Source organism: Gracilinanus agilis, chromosome 5 (genome assembly GCF_016433145.1).
Source record: "Gracilinanus agilis isolate LMUSP501 chromosome 5, AgileGrace, whole genome shotgun sequence".
NCBI classification, from domain to species: Eukaryota; Metazoa; Chordata; class Mammalia; order Didelphimorphia; family Didelphidae; genus Gracilinanus; species Gracilinanus agilis.
The window spans coordinates 187,176,435-187,197,484 of NC_058134.1; the positions used below are offsets into that span (position 1 = coordinate 187,176,435).

A 21,050-nucleotide genomic window follows, 5' to 3' on the forward strand; every position below is an offset into this window, starting at 1 on the left:
ATTTCTTTGGAGTTCAGTTTTCCAATTTTGAAAATTAAGAGAGAGGAATCAAAGATCCCTACGGTCTTGTTCACTACTTTTTGATTCCATGGTCTAGGATCTATCCCTGAAAAACTTAAGGTATTATCACTTTCTTGCTGCCAATTTATGTTGTCATTTTGTTTTGCTGGAAGACCTGAACTAACTTTGTATGTAGGCAGTTCTAGTCTTTCCATTCTCCTGGATGGAATATGGTCTTTTCCCAACCAAATTTTTAGTGGTCAGTTTATTTTTCCAAATAAAAAACACTTATTAAATATTTTCTTTGTCCAGGAGCTATGCTAGGCACTGGAGATACAATGACAAAGATGAAACAGTTACTAGTCTCAAGGACTTTACATTTTATCAGGAGAGAGAATTTCTATACTCTAGGCTGATAGTCAAATGCCTATTATGGCGTCATACCATGAATGACTGTTGGACAAAATGTGATTTTTCTGAGCTGAATTATTACAAGTGGCTAAGACACAATACTTTGCAATTACTCATCTCTCAATGGAGAAATGTTACTTTTAAATTCTATCCTAATTATTCTCATTTTATCCTTTATAATAGATGCATCAGATCCTTTTATTAAACTTCCTCATGCTTATTATGGGAATAGGAGAACTATCATATATATTTATTTGCTTCTGATTATTATGGCCGACAAAAGTCATTTCCTATTCAATTCAAACCAATTTTGTCTTATTTTAGACTTTGTGCTAGGAAAATGTGGACTTACAAATTATAAAATCCAGATTTAGGTCCTTCTACACATAGTACAATGGTTATTTCATAATTCTTTATTAAGCTTCTCCTTCAGTAGTCCTTTTCTTCTATTTGAGGGTAATTTGAGTACTAATAAAAGTTTATTGAGTCCTTAAAAGTCATTCATTTAAAAAATGCTATTAAAACAATGTTAAGGGACAACTAGGTGGCTCAAAGGATTGAGAATCAGGTCTGGAGATGGGAAATCCTGGGTACAGATCTAGCCTCAAATACCTCCTAGCTGGTTGACCCCAGTTACCTAGCCCTTACCACTTTTTTGCCTTCGAACCAATACTGAGCTTAGTCAATAACAGCAGATAAGTACTTAAAAAAAAAAAAGTTAAAATAGTCCATATTTGCTTTCTCCCTCCCTTTAAGAAACATTGTGTGAATAGATGGAGCCCAAATTCAGACTGAAATATACCATTCTTCATTTTATTTGCTTCATAAATTTTTTTTGTGAAAAAAATTGCCTTGTTTCATAGCATGACAAACAGGGAAATATGTATTATATGATGATATATATATATAGCCTACATCATATTACCTGCCCTCTTGGGGAGGCAGGAAGGGGGTAGAAGGATAAAAAAAAGAATGAGATATGGATTTTTGGACATTGCTAATGTGAGAATTTGTTTCTCTTTGATAAGTATATTTATTAAAATGTATTATATATTTATAACAAATCATTTATATTATTGTTGTTACATCATATATAAAAATAAAAATAAATGGTAGCAAAAAGAAGCAACATATGACTATTTAGTCATTGCAATGGATATTTTAAATGAATATAACAAGACTCATATCTAAATTAATATGGTTCTAAAACCACTTTACCAGTTAATTGGAAGGTCACAAGTTTGCTCCAGCTATCATGTTACTGCTTGAGACCTTCCTTTTTGGAACTTTGTCAAAATCGTCTTCAGAATCCATTAATAAGCTGTATGAGAAAACAATTCCAATGCATTATAATGAGGCCTCATTTGAAAAATAATTAGCTTTTTTCTTTGTTTTTGCTAAGGCCGTTACCCGACTTGGTCCTTAACCTTATTCATTAGACTAACGACTATGGGTTTTTCCAAAAAATTAAATCCACTTCAAAGGTCTAAGATTATTCTTCTCTGAAGATATTAATAAGAAATGTGAAGCTGACTCAGAAGTTATCACAGTGTTCTGGGCAATGACAATATCCCTAAAATAAGTGCATAACTCCCAGAGATGGCTCATTAAAGTTCTTTGCTTAATTGGATGTTTGAGTTCTTATCTGATAAAAGTCAGCTAAGGGGCAGCTGGGTAGCTCAGTGGATTGAGAGCCAGGCCTAGAGACAGGAGGTCCTGGGTTCAAATCCGACCTCAGACACTTCCCAGCTGTGTGACCCTGGGCAAGTCCCTTGACCTCCATTGCCTACCCTTACCACTCTTCCACCTATAAGTCAATACACAGAAATTAAAGGTTTAAAAAAAAAATTAAAAAAAAAAAGTCAGCTATGTTGCTGCTTGATAATTATAGCTCATATTTCTAAGAACTACTGTATAGAAGGAGAAAGTACATAAGAATCAGCAAATTATATTTTGGAAAGAGTCATTATCATTATCATCAAATAAACAACTCAGTTTCCATGAGAATTAAAAAAAAAAAGTAGATGTGTAGAGAGCTAAGAAAATACTCCAAATCAGAAATCGGGTCCAGTGACATGAGCCAAAAAGTTGGTTCTTTAAAAGTTGGACTTTCCAAAAAGCTGATTACTCTTTATTAGTCGGTCAGTCAATAAGCATGAATTAAACACCCCCTATGCACTAAGCCCAGTCCTAAATTCTAGGGATAAAAAGAAAGGCAAAGGTAGCTAGGTGATGCAGTGGATACAGAACAGGGATCAGAATCAAGAGGAATTTCAAATAGCCCCATCTGAAGTTCACATAAAAGTTCTTATTTTGTCAGTCAATTTGCACTGATAATAATCTAGAGTCCTATTGGGAGTGAATTCCAATTATTTTATTCTTTCATATCTTCTATAAAAATTAAGATAATATATAAACAAGCTTTTATTAAGGGACTACTATCTACTGGGCACTGTTTGGTACTAGAAATACAAAGACAAAAATAAAATAGTCCTTTTCCTCAAGAAACTTACATTCTAACAAGGGAGAGAACATGTACATAGAAGATGAATGCATATTAAATGTATAGGCAGCTAGGTGGCACAGAGATTAGAGTGCCTGGCAAGAATCAGGAAGGCTAATCATCCTGAGTTCAAATCCAGCCTCAGATACTTACTAACTGTGTGACCCTGGGCAAATCACTTAACCCTGTTTTCCTCAGTTTCCTTATCTATAAAATGAGCCAGACAAGAAAATGGCAAATCGTTCCAGTATCTTTGCCAAGAAAATCCCCAAAGGGGACGTAAAGAGCTGGACAATCCACATGGGGTCTCGAAGAGTTGGGTAGGATCTGAAATTGAACAACCCAACACAATAACACAAAATATATGAAAAATAAACATAGAATTAAGTGGATGAGGATCATGTAGGAGTTGGCCCTTAAGCTGAGTTTTAAAGAAAACAGTCTTCTATGAGGCACAGGTGAGAAGGGAGTGCATTGAAAATGGAATGCCATGTGTGAGGAATCACCAGAAGGCCAGTCTGACTCAACTGCAAAATGCTAGAAGGGATATAATACCAAGGCTAAAAAGGTAAGAGGGAGTAAAAAAAACAAACTTCAAAAAGCCAAAGAAAGGATTATAAATGTATTTGATCCCAAAGGCAATAAGGTACCTTTATGCTTTAATTTCCTCCTTTCCTTTTTTTTTCTCATATGAGTTTTGCTTAACCAGGTGATTTTACATCCAGAATTCCTTTCTTCAACCAGTCCATTATTACCTATGGATTATGAAGAGTTCGTCAGAGGCTGTCATCTTGGAGTCTTTCCATCATACTATGAACCCTGGGGTTATACTCCAGGTTGGAAATATATGTAAAAATTGTGTGTGTGTGTGTATGTGTGTGTGTGTAAAATGCTTACTATTTTATGCATTTCTATTCTCATCTATTACAAATTATTGTATATTTTGTATCGTATACAATATTGCATATGTTGTATATTGTAAAAATATTATATATAAAATATAATATATTGTATAATATAAATTATGAATAATTCACTGACATGAATAACTCACATTTAGATAATGCTTTAAGGTTTATAGAGTACTTTACATGAATTATCTTTTGAGCCTCTGAACAACCCCAAAAGGTAAATACTTTAACTATTCCCTTTAAGCTGAGGAAACAGGCAGAAGTATAGAGTCACAGCTAGTAAGTGCCTGAGATCAGATATGAATCTAGGAATTCCTTACTCTAAATGTAATCTGCTTAATTTCCACTACGTTAGGGATCTTAATTTCCTTAGTGGGTCATATACTCCTTCAGCAGTCTAGAGAAGCCCATGGATGCTTCCAGAATAATGTCTTGAAATGTACAAAATAAAACCCACAGGATTACAAAGGAAACCAATGATATTAAAATACAGTTATCAAACTGTTTTTAAAAACAAGTTTATGGATCACAGGAAAAAGAGCTCTTTTTTTACATACAGAAATGTACACACACATGCCCTTTTAATCTTCTTGGAATACTCATCTGAAAAAAGAATAAGGATTTAAAAAGATAATAGAATATAATGGTCCAATCATTTTTCTCTAAAATAATTTCCAGAGTGTATACTTTTAAGTGTAACATAACAGCACAATTCAGTAGTATATTTTATATCCATTCAGGAATTCTTTTTACAGTTTATTCTCATGGTCATTAAGATGGATCAGTATTTAGCTCAGTCTAAAAGACAAAAAGAATTTCATATCTACAGCAAAGAAAATATAGCCTTTTTATCTAAGATAGTTACCTAGAAATGTACCTCTTTATGTTTTTAGAAATAATTACCTCTGTTATTTCAAAGAAGGGCATTTCAGAGAAAATGATCCCTTTTAAAATCAATGGCTAGGAATTATTCTTTGTGACATGATTGTCCTTGTGAAAATTTTAATTCTAGACCCAGATGAAGGGAAGGTAGAGATTGAAGGACTATGAATTATAGGTCTGACCACAAAGATGGACTTTTAAAATCATAAGAAAATCAGTTGCAGTAAAAAAAAAAAGCAAAAATTAATATTATCCAAAGAAATATAAAATACAGAATGAAAGGTCTTTCTGGGTCTCTATAATCAAAAAGAACAACTATTGGCCTATATCAGTGGACACAGAATATAATTCCATTGTTTATGTTTCCTACCTAGAAAATATTTTTTGGGTGGGGGGGCACTAGATGGAAACTATAGCCTGTTTCCTCCACAAAATAATTGTTATGTGTAAAGTAGAACCTTTTCCTCTGTCTATTGACAGCCGAATGCACCGTGATGGGTATTCCTAGTGTGACAACAAACCTCTCCGGCTTTGGTTGTTTCATGCAGGAGCATGTAACTGACCCAGCTGCTTATGGTAAGATTTTTCTCATTCGCTCAAACCTGGAACAAGATGGATTAAAATATATGTACACACATACACATGTATTATTATGTGATGAGATATCTATCATCTATGTTTCCATTTGTCTTATCCATCTTTTCAAATCTATTGTCTATCATCTATCTACCTGTGCATCTCTCTCTCTCCCTCTCTCTTCCTCTCTCCATTCACATTCAAATACATAATCTATAAGTCTATAAAACAAACTTGTTTTTGTCCTATAGTTGATTCTATAGAACTAATAATAAATACATCTAGTTAATATTTATATTCTTGGTTTAGATGAAAGTTGGATTCAAATCTGTGACCATAGATAAGAAATATTTAGAATCTTAATGATATGTCCCAATGCTCCTAATGGGCAGTTATTACCAGGTAGAGCAATGTATAAGAAAGATCACTAAATCAGAAGTCAGAGAATATAGGTTTGAATCCTGCTGCTGCCACTTACTGCTTTTAGAAGCTTTAGTAAAACAGTTAGCATTTCTGGGACTTAGCCTCCTCTGTAAAATTAAAGAGAAGACTAGATGATTTTTGAGGTACTTTATATCTCTAAATCCCATGGTCCTTTAGCTCATGTAAGAGTTCCTTCTCTTTCTGTATCAGTTTTTCTATCTATTGTCCAGGTTAGTTAACAACTAACCTAAGTGTTGACATGAGTAAATTGATAAGCTGATATTATTTTTACCTATAATAACTGACTTTACCCTTGATTTGGCCTTTGAGTTTATTTGTAATGAGGCCAGAAGACTTTTTCTTTTTCTTTTTTTCTCCCAAGAGGGTGGATGTAAAGCAGAGGTTCTTACCTTTTGTGTATTTTGAATCCTTTTGGCAGTCTAGTGAAGCCTATGACTCCTTTCTTAGAATAAATTTTAAAATACAAAGAATAAAAATAGTGGGATCACTGAGGAAACCAATTATATTTTACTGAAATAGTTATCAAAACATTTTTGAAAACAAGTTCATGTACCTCAAATTAAGAACTCTTGCTCTAAAGCCATGTTGACAAACCTATGGCACACATGCTGGTGGGGGGGCAGGGGGGAGACCTGCTCCCTTCCCCCTCTCCACATGTGCCTGAGGACATTCCTCACTTCACTCACCCCTCCACCCAGCAATCCAATGGGAGCACTTCTTCCCTCCCCTTTCTGGGGTAAGGAACGGGGGAGGAGGGGCTCTTACACAGCGTGAGGGTGTAATTACAGTTTGGGCACTCAGTCTCTAAGCCATCACTTCTCTAAAAACGAATGATGCAAACAAAAGCAGTTTAATTACTTGTTAGCCCACATTAAACTGAATTTCCAGTGCTATACTAGTATAGCTGCCTAGGTTTTATTTAAATGTGTTTGCTCATTAAATAGGCACCCTACCAACAGCAAAATAGGAATTTATGACAACTGTACAATTATTCAGGTTTGTTTATATGTTTCTCTTAACATCAGAAGATGTGAGATAAGAGACAAGAATTGCATTAATTCAACATCAGTAGAAATACTCTTGGTATGCTAAAATTATATATACACATGTATACATACACATATGTACATGTATCTGTATTCATATATATACACACATATATTTTAATAAAATCAACATATGTAAAAAAAAATCAGGCTACATCTAAGTGACCTAGCAACAAATAAAGCTAGAAAATACAATTAAGCTCTGACTATACATAACCATTTCTTTCTTCTTTAATATCTTTATGGCTATAAGTCTGTTGTCACACTCGTGTGCTGTCACATTACTGTGATATTCCAATGCTATCGGCTCTTTATTTTTAATCAAGAGTAGCTAGTTAGAAGAAGGTTCCAGAGAAAGTAAAAGACTGTGGAAAAATGGGTAGATTATAAGGCAAGGAGGCAAATAAAATAAATAGGTCAAAAAGGGAGGAAGGAAAAAGAATAGAAAGGCAAAGCAGAGAGAAAACTTATATCACAAAAAAATAGAAATTTGACCAGTATTTTGGCTTTTATTCCCTTCAGGAATTTACATTGTTGATAGGAGGTTCTGCTCACCAGATGAGTCCTGCAATCAGCTTACTCAGTTTCTCTATGGATTCTGCAAACAGTCTCGTCGTCAGAGGATTATTCAGAGGAACAGAACTGAAAGACTCTCTGATTTGTTAGACTGGAAATACTTAGGCAGGGTAAGTGAACATTGGAGATTGAACCAGATGTAGTCAGGACCTTTTCCCAGGCACAAAAATGTGCAGTGCCAATTACCTGACCAACCAGGCCACCTGCCCCCATTGTGCCACCTCACTAGGTAAGCTGGGCCTCATGAACTGTCAAGAATTAACAGAGGATCTGTGTGGGTCGATGAGGAAAGACTGTCAAGGGTTATGAAGGAGGTAGATATTGGTTACCATCCTTACCTCACAGTTAACTCAGTCATAATTGTCCCTAGTTTTCCACTGGAATCCTTCATTATTGTCAAGAAATTCCCTTTCACCCTAGATCTCTTCCTTTCACGTTCTTTCTATCTTTTCATGATCTTTGAAACCTTTCTTTCTCCTGAAGACAACCTGTCTCTTGGCACTCTTTCTAAGGATGGTGCTACTTTTGCCATATACCCTGAAATACAGGTTCAAGAGAGGAGTTTGGGCACTCCTTCTTCATTGCCACTTTCAATCTCTTCCAGTCAGTATAACAGCAGACACTTCATTTCTTTTAAAATTCATTCCATCCTGCCCAGATCTTTTGTAAAAGTGAAATTTGGGAGATGCCAAACTACATTTCCCGTGGTCCAACGGGTTTCCAGTTCCGGTTCTTTGGGCGTGGGGACACCTACGTCTCCACGCAGGGAAGAATTTATAATCTCCTGGGTTGGGGGGAGTGGGCTCTTGGCCAGCAGACTAGGGAAGAGACAGGAGACAGTAATGGCGAGGGCGGCGGTTTTGAATTCTTACAAGCTCGTGGTCTAATAACTTTATCTATCAGCATGGCTTTAATTAAAATACTAATTTATATTATTATAGCAGCCTTTATCATTTTTTATCGTAACAATTTGGCAACCACGAAGGGATGTTGCTGTTATCTCTGGACTTGCAGGTATTAGTCAGTCTCTCTACTTTCTATTTAAATTCAGTACTTGACTCATAGTCTTTTTTCCCCTGGGACTTCTGCTCCCTGCTCTACTTCAAATACTTCTATCCTACTTCTTCAACTCTCATGACCTTTTTCTTCAGCCAACCTCAACAATGCATAAAAGTGATCAAAACTTAAATTTTAAGTAACAATTCTTCCATTATCCAGGTACAAGAAATTATTTTTTCTATTGATCTTCTTTATGCCTTTCTCTATATTTTTCTTCTGAGTCTAAGTTGTTTGGGTATCTCTCTCTTTTAAAAAAATGTTGTGCATATATTTTTGTAAATATTCAGTCTTGTTGGCATAAAATTGGATATAGTAGTTTTCAAAACATTTTCTTTAGGCCCTTTCTATTTTTTTTTGTTGTTGTTTTTATTGTAAATCTCCAGTCACTTCTTTTTTTGGACAATTTTGATTTTTTTAACTTATGGAGTGATAGGGAGTCATTGAAGATTTTGAGTGGGATCAGGAGTGACCTGGTCAAATTTGTCTTTTAGTGAGGAAAGGGATTTGCAGAAAGATTTCAAGCAATGTATAGATGCAGGAAAAGCAAAAAGAGAAGCATAGAATGTTGGTGAGAGAAAGATTCTGAGAGAGCCAACAGAACAGTTGGAGCCCGGGAGGTCTTTGGACTTGAATTCTGTGAGGGAGTCAGCTCTGGAAGTTCCTCTTGGACTCCACCAGCAAATCTCCAACTAAAAGTGATTCCTGTGCAAAAATTAGTGAAAACCTGTATCTGATTCTTCAATCCTTGAAGATCTACCTCTGTGGACTCAATCAAACCACATTCTACCTGAGGGGTTTTGCCCTGAGGGTGGACTGAATTGAGCCAGCAGAGAATCATTAATTCAAATCTGTTAATATCTAGTGATATGACTGATTTCTTAGCCTAGGGATTAGTTTAAATATTGAACCATCTGGATTTGGAGAGGATCTTTACGTTTTTCTAAGGCTGTGGCCAAGGGCAGAAGACTGTCAGCCATTGGGATGATAGCTAGGGATTCCTGTACCCACTTTCCTGATCCAATCTAGTCACCCTTCTCTTCAATAAACCAACTTGTTAAGAAGTTATAGCAGTCAGATCAACTGGTCATAAGGAGACATCTACTTAAGGATCCATCTTAGAGGGGGAGAGTCTACTTCTTTTGGGCAGTCAAAGTCCCAAACAACTGACATTCTCTCTCTCTCTTGCAAACTGCCCCAGAGGAAAAACACTGAGGAAAGCTAGGTTCAAGTAAAATTCCTAGCAAACTGACATTCCTCTTTCCTGAGGTGTTTATTTCTCTCTGGCACAGTTGCTGTTTTAGCCCTTATCACACAAGCTAAGCTGACCCAGCTCAGGGGTCTTGAAAGGGTACTTGCTCCCTGAGTTTTGTAGAAGCAAGCCTGCCAGACCAAGTTACACAAAACATTCCTGGTCAACAGTTACATCCTTGCAGGGCTTCATGATTCACCATTTAACTGCCCTCAAGTAAGGGGCAGAGAGAGACATCCATTTTGATCTCTGTCTTAGAGGGGAGGCATCCTGTTAGGTCAGGTTGTGCTAAAACCTGACCACCCATTACGACCATCTTTCAGGGGCTTCCCAATTTACCTTTTTACATTAGAAATGTACATATATACATATGTGTAATTAAGATAAGCAGCTCTTATGGGCAGCAATGTGGTTCAATGTGTTACGATTAAAAATGATAAAGACTGATATAATAATATAAATTAGTAGTTTAATTAAAGCCATGGCCATGCTGGTAAAATCATTAGACCACGTGCCAGTAAGAATTCAAACTGCCTCTGCCATTTTTACCTTTTGTACCTTCCCACGCTTGCTAGCTCAGAGCGAGAGAGCTTCCTTTCAGATTCTCCTCCCATTTAAACTGTCCTATGTATGGCGACGCAGGCGTCCCCATGCCCAAAGAACCGGAAACCCGTTGGACCACGGGAAATGTAGTTTGATAGTTCCCACGTGTCCATAGGGAAAAAAAAAATATATATATATATATATATATATATATATAAACTTTAAAATGTCATCTCCCAAATTCCAATTAACAAATGGATTGAGAGTCAGTTCTGGAAATGGAAGGCCTTGAGTTCAAATCTAACCTCAGATACTTCCTAGTTGTATGACCCTGGGCAAGTCACTTAACCCCCATTGCTTAGACCTTACTGTTCTTCTACCTTGGAACCAATATACAGTATTGATTCTAAGATAGAAGGTAAAGGGTTTTGTATGTTTGTTTGTTTTTTTAGGGAATAAGTAGCTGATAGTTCTACATACTCTATTCTGGTCAGGCCATAAGGGGGTAACATGTTCAGTTCTAGGTGCTTCAATTTAGGAAGGAAAATGATAAGTAAGAGAACATTTCCAGAAAGGAAACCAAAGTGCTGAAAGGCTTTTAGTCCATATCATGTGAAAAGAACTGAGGATGTTTAGCCTAGAGAAGAGAAGAAAGAGGTAGGAAATATGATAGCTGTCCTCGTCTCCTTTGTGGAGAAAACAGAAACAAAATAAGTTGATTGGTTCTGCCTTCATAATCTCATTAACATTACTCTATTCTAAATAGTTCCCCTGTCCCTTCTGGGATCTTACTCTTATCTATAATAGAAACTTAAAACTTTCTTTTTTAATCTCTTTAGCACAAACTCACCAGTTTTAGCTCTTTCTAGGCACTTTGGTAACCCAGACATTACTCTTAGAGTGAATGACGCTATTCTTTCATGGTCATCCTATGTGACCTGCCTTTGCTTCTGTCTTCCAAACAGGTCTTTTAAAAATTTGAGCTTATAAATGAAATTTCTACTGAGTCACACCAGTTTTTAGGTACCTTCAGTGCAGGGACTCAATTGTTTGTCTCTGTATCTCTAAGAGCTAACATTATGCCTGGCATTTAGTAAATGTGTGTTTATTGATTGATTGATTTAGATATCTTCTCCCTGCCTTTTTAATATCAGAGTGACTTTTGCAAAAATTTGGGACATTGGACCTTATCTTTTCTCCGAACATTTTGAATTTGGCTTTCCCAACATCTAAAATTCATTCTAGACTATTCTCTGTCATAATAAAATTAGTAGACACTCTCATCCAAGGTTCTTTTCATTGCTTCTACAACAATGCTTCCTTATTTAGTATTGAACTAGTCAAATTCGGGTCCAGGTTAGCAGTTCTCCTCATTTCTTTCTCAGATGTTTTGCAACTCATTCCCATACCTTGACCTCCATCAATTTGATTACTTTTCTGAGCCTTGCACGAAGCCTGATTTATAATGATCCTGGGATATACAGGAGGGAAAATACCTATTGTTGCTCCTTGGAAGTCTTGAGGAATGTACATGTAAGGATGGGATTTGTGCAAGGAGGATGAGACAAAAGGAGCCAGAAGAAGGCAGTTGGTGACAATTACTGACAATTGAGAGACCAGAGAGAATTCTGGGATATTCTTGGAGCAAGGAGAGAGGAGAGGGCTTCAGGCGGAGGACTAGGAGGAGAGAGGAGGACATCCCAGCTCGGATCCAGTCCTGACGGCTTCCTGAGGATCTTTCTTTGGAAATTGAAACCCTGATTCCTGGATCAAAGCCATTCCATCACATCTCTCCCATTAAGACTTCAACCATCGAGTCAACTAAGTTTTTGGAGTCCATTGGGAGTAATCTCTTAGTCTCCTTCTCCCATTACCCAACCTTGCTGAGAGACCTCCTTTCAGTCAAAACTTATGATTATAGTAAAGGATAGAAACAGAGAAATAGAAATAGAAATAGAAGGAGAAGAGGTGAGAGGAGAACTTAGAAGTGGGAGCCATTGGGTTTCCCACCTAAGTGACGGACCCCATAGGAATAGCAAAGAGGACACCCCAAAATCTCTCTGCCCTTCACCCCTTTCCCCAATCCCTGAATTACAAATAATAAAAGCCATTCATCAGTCAGATAGAGTTCCAGGGCGCCTGAGAGACAGTGAGGGAGAGAGGAACCACAGCTTGGTCTGGCTGCCTCCATCTTGAAGCTGGACCACCCACTGTGAATATAACTGATCAGGGGAGATTTGTGTGAACTCCATCCTTATTCAGAATTGAATTGGGGCATCACATACCTCGACTTATAGGGAAGCCTTACCTCCAACTCCTGTGGGGCAGCAGGACCATCCACATTATCTAGTTTCGGGATGACACCTTTTTTAAGGCTCCCAGTGTATATTCGCCCCCTGGGGAGAGCTGGAAGAGAGACTCAACATAGACTTTCTCTATCTACCCTCTATCAAACATTCATTACTGGATCTCTTTTTATTCTTACAATGTATAATAAAGAGAAAATCACATGATAGGATAGAGGGACACAAAGTTTATATACTGGCATACAGGTTTGGCTCTTTTTTTCCATCAACCACCCTTGAGAGCAATGTGTTCTCATAAGCACACAAAAGATATTGGTTAAGAGGCATCTGCTTCTGCATTGGAACCACTGGATAGTCACAAAGTAAACCTGATTGGGAATTCTACAGTTTACTACTCACTATATTATTTAGTGAATAAGACTTTGAGGGACAAGATCTGTGAAGGTTATGACCCTGGAGCAGGGACAAAAAAGAAATAACTATGATGAGAGGAGATCTCGGACACTAATTCCCAGAAATTAAGTTCAACAGGGATGGTGAGCTAAGAAGGGAGGCTTGTCCTGGACACACTAGTCTTTCTTTTATTTCTTATCATGAACTACAGTTGTAGGTGATTTAGGAATTTCTCCAATCACTCCCAAAGAGAGGTATATTAGATGGCTAGAGATGAATGGAACCATGAAGGAAAATGTGATTCATTTCCTTTCCTTTTACATTACATAAAATCTCTGATCACAGTATGCTTAATATCCAAGTCTGCTGGATGTTGAGGGAGTTGTGAGTCAGAAAAAATGAGTCTAATAATATGATAAGAGCTAGAGCTCATAGCAGAGGGTTTTGAGAAGTTTACCAATGTATTAATAGCTATCTTTGAGAGAGGTGAGGTGGTAAAGCATGATGGGCCAGTGAGTTTGTATCTCTCAACCCTTCTCTCAAAGTGCCACTAACACTTGACTAACTGAAGGGGTTTCGCCAAAAAGGTGACAGGTCAGAAGTGGGAGCCGGTGCTGGAGGACAGTGGGAAGGCTATCCCAATTGATGAGGTGGGTAGAGATCCTGGAAGACTGGCACAGACCGTCAGTGAACTAAAGCCTCCCTGCAGGAGCTCTTGCTCAATTGTAATCTCAGCTAAGCAACTGCTTACAGACCCTCTTCTCCTCTTGTCCGTGAATAAACTTGGAATCTTTTATCTGACTGCTGTATAATTTATTATGGATTAATCAAGGTAGTTGAAGAAGAATGATGGTTAGAAGGAACAAGGTAGACCCTAATGATCTAAGTCCCAAGGTCCTTCCCCTTGGGGAGCCAATCCTGGCTTCAACCCAAAGGTTCTCCTTTCCTTCCCCTTTAAATCTAGTTTCTATCTTATTATCTTTGTTATAAATTATTTTAGGTAGGGTTTCTTTGTAAGGCAAGGTGAGGTTTGGGAGTTAGGGGGTCCGCTGTGGGGTTTGGCTCAGACTCCCCAAGGATCAAGTGATCTTGATCTCGATGATATTAATGGGCGCTAGCAGGGAAACAGGCTTTAGGGACTAACACAAGTCCAAGAAACCCTCAAGTTTGGCTCTTGAATGGTCACGAGAAAGCTCCTTTCCTTCCTTCCACCTTGAGCTCCTCATTCCGAAAGGCACTTCCTCAGGAATCTCTCCCACAATTCTCCGATGCCTCCAATTGCTGCTGCTGTCTCATCCTCCCACCATGCAACATTCTGTGAAGAACTTTCTTTCTTTACACCCTGCCATTACATTAAGGGGTATGAAGAATTAGCATACATAGCTGTATTACACCATTAAAAAATTAATTAATCCATTTTATATCTCATGTACACATGCATGGATTTCATTTTATATTAAATGGAGGTACAGGAAGGTTTACTGAAAACCAAGGAGAAAGGGGACTGATCAAGTTAAAGAATCCCTAGTGTACATCATAGATGACATGTTTTTACATTGTGAGTGACATGCTTTTTTGTCTCCTAACTAAGTTCTGAACCTGGCCAGCCCCAAGTGCTTGAAGACATAGGGGAAGCAGGCTAAACAGTGTAACACCATAGACTTTGATGAAGAATAATGTGCCTAAAAGACTGACAAAAACCTGGACGCTACCCTGGTAGAGAGCCATCTGGTGGGCAAATCAGGTCTTGTTCTTTTATTGGCTAAAACAGTGTGGTACTGCCTTCACTGATTTAAGGAAGGAAGCATCTGAATAAATTTGTATTCTTTGCAGTGCCACAAGTATCCCAGATGTGAGAGAAAAATGAAATTTTCATTTAAGAAATGTTTCAAAACCCATAAATTTATGAAGAACGTATAAAAATTGTTTTTAACTTGTAAAATTGTTTTTCTTTTGTAGTACTACATGCATGCCAGAAACCTGACCCTGAGCAGAGCTTTTCCAGAAAAATTTCATGTTGAATCTTCACCAACGGTAAAAAAAAATAATGAAAATTAAATGGATTATTTTGATGTAAACTTATTTTTCTGGAAATTTAATTTAATTACTGACAAAATCAATGTGTAGTATTTCACTACATTTGAATCAGAGCAGATAGGGAGAGAAAGAATAGCTATTCTTTGAGCACTATAGAAAAGAAAAGATCTGAGATACAGGACAGGACTGGTTGCAAGTAATTGTTCTGGGAATCAGGGCAAGTCCATCATCTGGAATCTAGGGCTCTATATAGCTAAAGGCTGGTTAACTCTCTCCCTTCTACCAAAAGAGTGGTCCCTACTTCAATGATTGCCAAGGATCAGAAGTGCTGCCTGAGTCTCAGTTTCCAAAAAAGAACTTGGTAGAGGAGAAGGAAGTAAAGAAATAGTCAACTTCCATCAAGTATATCCCTTGTATTAAAAATTCCTTTTTGATACAAAAGACCCAAATCACATTGGGACCCTTTCACTTCTTTCTTTCATTATCCCATTGGTGGAACCTGGGAATATCAGTATTGTTCAAGACTAGCTACAAGCTAGGAAGAGCAAAAATAGAACTAATTAGAAGATATAATCAGGGAAACTAAAGTTTCCTAAAATGTATCATAGACAATGAAGTAATATCCAAATTCTTATAGCAAGTTTATCTTTAGAGGTCTATATATTTTTTCAAAAATATAGAAGCTGAGTCAAATTTATAAAAATAGGAGCCATTCCCCATTTGATCAATGGTCAAAGGATAAGAACAGTTTTCAGAAAAAGAAATCAAAACTATTGTTGTGCATAAATAGGAGGCAGATTAGTAATATGAAAGAGCTGCTAAGCCTCACTTGGGCCTGACAGGCTCTGTTTGGCTGAGTCTGCCAAGCTAGCTCTGAATCCACAGATGATAGAGGGATCTGGGCTAGTGAGTAATGTCTTTGCCTAGGAGATTACCCAATGTGAGCAAACCCCAGGACTAATGAAATTTAGCTTAGCTAAGCCTCTGCCTCTACAACAATGCCCAAGCCAAGAATCTAGTGGGAGTTGTATAAGTGTTTAACAAGTCCTCTAGCCCCTGGCTTGGGGTTAGATTTGATGTTATGGCTGGTTTGGGCTGGTGTAGGTGTGCTCAATGGACAAACGCTGTTCTGACTGTTGCTTGATAAATCCCTTCCCCTAATTAGCTGTAGATGTTCACCAATTAGGAAAGGAACACCAATCTTTGGATTGAACTGCAACAGGATTTATTTGCTTATCTAAAGGGTTAGAAACTAGGAAGTAAGGATAGAGGTTTGGGGAATGCTAAACTAAATCTAAATGAATAAAGGTGATCTAAATCAAATGGATGAGAATTTGATAATAGGCTTTCTTCTCCCCTCTCAATCCCTGGCTTCACCCAGCCATGGCACAAGCCAAAGGATAAGGAAGGCTAGTGATGTTCTTCTTGTTGGCTGTGGTGTTGTCTCTCTCAGCTCTCTTAGTAGCAGGTAGAATAACTTCCTCTGGCACTCAGATATGGATGCTGGATTGCAGGTCTAGGCCCTACCCTTCCTTCAACCATCATCCTCCCAAGATTCTCAAATCTGAGATCCAGTGTGCTGTTGTCCCAGGGTATTTATAGGGGTGGTTCCAACTGTCTTTTGGCCCTGGATCATGCCACCTGGGCTCATTCCAAAGTCTTTAACCTACGTACTCAAGATGTCCTCCATCTTTTCCTAGAAGTTCCTTATTACACTATCTATAATCATATTAAAAAAAAGTTTTAAATCACTAATGGTTAGGGAATTGCAAATTAAAACAACTCTGAGGTATCATCTCACGCCTAACAGAAGTGACAAATGCTAATGGAGATAAGGGAAAATAGGTACCCTGAACTGATCAAATCATTCTGTAGGACCTTTTGGAACTATGTTCAAAGGGTTATAAAACTTTGTATATCCTTAAGTCTAGCAATACCACTACTAGATCTGTACTCAAAGAGATTAAAAAAAAAGAAAAGGGTATATATATATATATATCTATATATATGTATGTATGTATGTACATATATAATATATATGTGTTATATATAGTAACTTTTTGTGTTGGCAAAGTATTGGAAATTGAGAGAATACTCATCAATTTAAAAAAAGGCTAAATAAGTTGTGGCATATAATTATGATGGAGTAATATACTATAAGAAATGGTGAGCAAAATGGTTCCCCAAACCATGGGAAGATCTATATCAGTGGTTCCCAAACTTTTTTGGCCTACCACCCCCTTTCCAGAAAAAATATTACTTAGACCCCTGGAAATTAATTTTTTTTAATTTTAATAGCAATTAATAGGAAAGATAAATGCACCTGTGGCTATTACTACCCCCCTGGGTCGCTATAGCACCCACCAGGGGGTGGGTGGCACCCAATTTGGGAATCACTGATCTATATGAATTGATACAAAAAAAGAAGTGAGCAGAGCCAGGAGATCACTGTACATAGTGATAGCAATGATCAACTATGACTTGGTTGTTCTGATCAATATGATCCAAAACAATTCCAAAAGATTTATTATTAAAAGGTGCTTCCCACCTCCATACAGAGAAGTGATGATCTCTGAGTGCAAATTGAAATATATAGCTTTTCACTTTATTTTTCTTGCTTTTTTGTGATATAGCTAATATAGAACCGTTTTACAAGATTTCACATATATAATTGTATTCACGTTATTTGGCATCACAATGGACAGGGAAGGGAAGGAAGGAGAGAATTTGGAACTCAAAAATTTTTTTCAAAAAGAATGTTTAAAAAAATAATAGAATTTTTAAAAAGTAAAAAAGGATAGCTAAAAGATCCCTTTTATAAAGTCTCAGATTCTCAAGGAACAAAACAAAAATTGTATTTACAGACTAATGGATATGAAAAGGACTCATATATGAGTCCATATAGAAACAAAAAATATCCCCCAATTTGCTTTTGCCAAAAGATTTGAGTGGATTCAGGCCATCTCTGGTTTTACCTTCTAATTATTAAAAATATCATTGTCACCTTTAGGTGTGGCAACTCTCCTATCCAGAAAATGTTCCTGACCTAATAACTAACTCATTACAAAGAGGCTCTATCAATAGAAGAAAATTCGAAGTGATCAACATAGGACCATGGATTTAGAGCAAGAAAGGATCTTAGGGACTGTCTAACCCAATCCCTTCCTTTTACATATGACTGGGACCCAAGGCCATCAAATTTTGGAGGTTTTATGTAGGCTAAGTAGGCAACAGAGCTGGCATTTGAACCTAAGTTCTTGGACTTCAAACACTTCTAGCACTTTCCACTGCACAAATTACTGGGCTTAAGAGACGGAAGGTCCTGGATTCAAATCTGGCCTCAGACACTTGCTAGCTGTGTGATCCTGGGCAAATCAATCAATACACAGTATTGATTCTAAGAAGGAAGAAGATAAGGGTTTAAAAAATCCAGACTTTTTAAGTTGTTTATTTTTCTCTTGAGCAGCCACTAAAAACAGAATAAACTGTAGATTAATGGCACCTGGGCAGACAATGAGAAATATAATGGCATATATATTATTAAATAAGCAAATGGGAGACTCTGCTAAGTAGACTTGTGCAAAGGGAAGCTGACCAGTACAGCCAATTTTTTGTATAATTGAGACTAACCAGTCATTATAATGTTTGTTTCTAGGAGACACAAGATTTTAAATTTCCAAGGCCTTCATCAGTGCCACCATCACCTACAAGTTCTCAGCATTCCAGTCCTCAAGACAGTGATGTAGAAGATGAGGATGAGAGATATGATGAAGAAGAGGAGGCTGAAAGGGATCGCTTGAATATTAAATCTCCCTTTACTTTGGGTCAAGTCCCTCATGAAAAGAAAAAACAACATGGTGAACACAAGAATTGAATTTCTCTACTGTCTCTTTCTCATGTCTGTTTATCTTCTTTAAGACAGCAACTTCAAAACAGAAAGTACATAGTCATTAAAGATCATCGCGTTTTAAGGGACCTAAACTAACATAACTAAAATTTTCTTTAAAGAAATGAAACGAACTTTAGACAAAGTGTTTTTTCCTCTTATAATTAGTAATAATGGAAAACCAGTCACTACTGGAAAGGTGAAAGAGATCGAAATACATGGCAATTTATTTCCACTATCCTCAGAATAAAAGCCAATAAATAAAATTCATTGTTTTATTTGCCTTGGTTTTGATTTATTTATTTTCCCTAATTCTTCTACCCAGATAGTAAAGTAAAAATTAGGAAAGGAAAACATTCCATCAGGAAAGGCTGATAATATTGAAAAATGTTTTTTAACAAATTAAAAAATTAACAACATTAGCAAATTTTCTTTCAATATTATTTATTTTTGAGAATCATAACCAAACGTCACCTATTATGTGCTAAATATCACTGTGATTGCCTTTCTGACAGCTCAAAGCTTTGTTTTTCAAAGGGTCCAGAACCTACTAGTGCATGATCCAGAGATTATGGTTTGCAAGTAGCCCCTTGAGTGACTCAATCAATGAGCTTTTATCATACTTACTATATGCCAGGCATTGTATTAGGCATTGAGGACACAAATACAAAAGTGAGACAATCTCTGCTTTCAAGGAACTTAGAGTATATTTTCTCTTTTTAGCTTATATGAAGAATCTTGTCATACTCAAAGAAGTGCTCATCTTTGGTCCTAAAGAATTAATTTTAATTTCACCAGCCAAAATTCATTTTCAAAAATGATGATAGAAGACATTCCCTTCTCTCAGACATAAACTAGTACAAAGAGTTTAAAAATTGCTTAAGTTGAAACTGTAATTTTTTGCATAGACCTCTCCTTCCAAAGGAAATAAATGGCTAAATCAAAATAATATCTTAGTATGATGTGAAACCACCAGTGTAAAAGACCTAACACCCAGGCATTATAGTAACTGAAATTTATGTTATATTTTACATACATTATCTCATTTATTCCTCACAATGATCCTATGATATAGGTCCCCACGGTGATTATGATGCCCACTTTATAGATGAGTAAACTCAAACCTGAGTGATTATGAACAGCTTAATTAGCTATTAAGTGTCAAAGCTCTTCTAAATCCAAGTCCAGAAGTCTTTCCAGTAAGCCATGCTGACTCATCTTTAACTTGTATAGGTAGACAATGTATATAAACTAATTTTGTTGTTGTTAAGTTTATAACCTAAGCATATCTGTTTCATTGTAGCATGTATGGTCTCCAGTCTCCCCTTGGCATGTTCAAACACACTGTGCCCAATACTACCAAATTATACAGATTGTTGCATTTCATTTCAATTAATCAATAAGCATTTATTCAGAACGTTGGATGATGGAGCAGCTATGTGGCTCAGTGGATAGAGAATCAGGTCTAGAGATAGGAGTTCTTGGGTTCAAATCCAGCCTCAGATACTTCATGGCTATATGACCATGAACAAGTCACTAAGCCCCAATTGCCTAGTCTTTAGTGCTGTAGGACAAACATCATATAAGAGGAGGCATTTGTGTAGTGTTCTCATTAAGCAGAATTATTATGTAGGTGCTTTATAATGGCTATTCAATAATTTCTAGAGAAGAACTTTATTCACAAAGTTATCAGATTCAGGGGTCGTGTTCATACATAATTGTTATTTGCTTCAAAAAAAGTTTTTCTTTGTTTGCTGACATTAAAACCTACTTAGATATATTACAAGTGACACAAATAAATGTGTATATATTAGTGTATACACACACACATACACACACACACACACACACACACACACACACACACAACAAATGTACATTTTTGCAGTGTGGTATAGTAGAAAGAGTATTAGAGAGGGCAGCTGGGTGGCTCAGTGGACTAAGAGTCAGGCCTAGAGACAAGAGGTCCTAGGTTAAAATCTGGCCTCAGACACTTCCTAGCTGTGTGACCCTGGGCAAGTCACTTGACCCCCATTGCCTACCCTTACCACTCTTCTGCCTTGGAGCCAATACACAGTATTGACTCCAAGATGGAAGGTAAGGGTATAAAAACAAATAAAAAAATAAATAGGTAGATAGATAAATAAATAAACAAACAAACAAACAAACAAACAAATAAATAAATGAAGCATTGATTAATCAATCATCAAAAAAAAAAAAAAAAAAAA

At 36.8% G+C, this 21,050-nt stretch overlaps 1 protein-coding gene across 2 annotated transcripts in view; it reads left to right on the forward strand.

Moving 5' to 3' along the window:
- GYS2 (glycogen synthase 2) overlaps positions 1–19,100 on the forward strand; it is a 65,869-nt gene extending 46,769 nt beyond the window's left edge. Inside the window, exons 12-16 of one of the 2 annotated variants that reach the window (XM_044677719.1) lie at positions 3,624–3,750; positions 5,188–5,283; positions 7,296–7,459; positions 14,859–14,933; positions 18,592–19,100. In XM_044677719.1, coding sequence (XP_044533654.1) covers positions 3,624–3,750; positions 5,188–5,283; positions 7,296–7,459; positions 14,859–14,933; positions 18,592–18,810 — 681 coding nt within the window. In that variant the 3' untranslated portion in view covers positions 18,811–19,100. The remainder of the gene's footprint in view (positions 1–3,623; positions 3,751–5,187; positions 5,284–7,295; positions 7,460–14,858; positions 14,934–18,591) is intronic. The other variant, XM_044677721.1, reaches the window with a different exon arrangement.
- Positions 19,101–21,050: the final 1,950 nt, after the last annotated feature.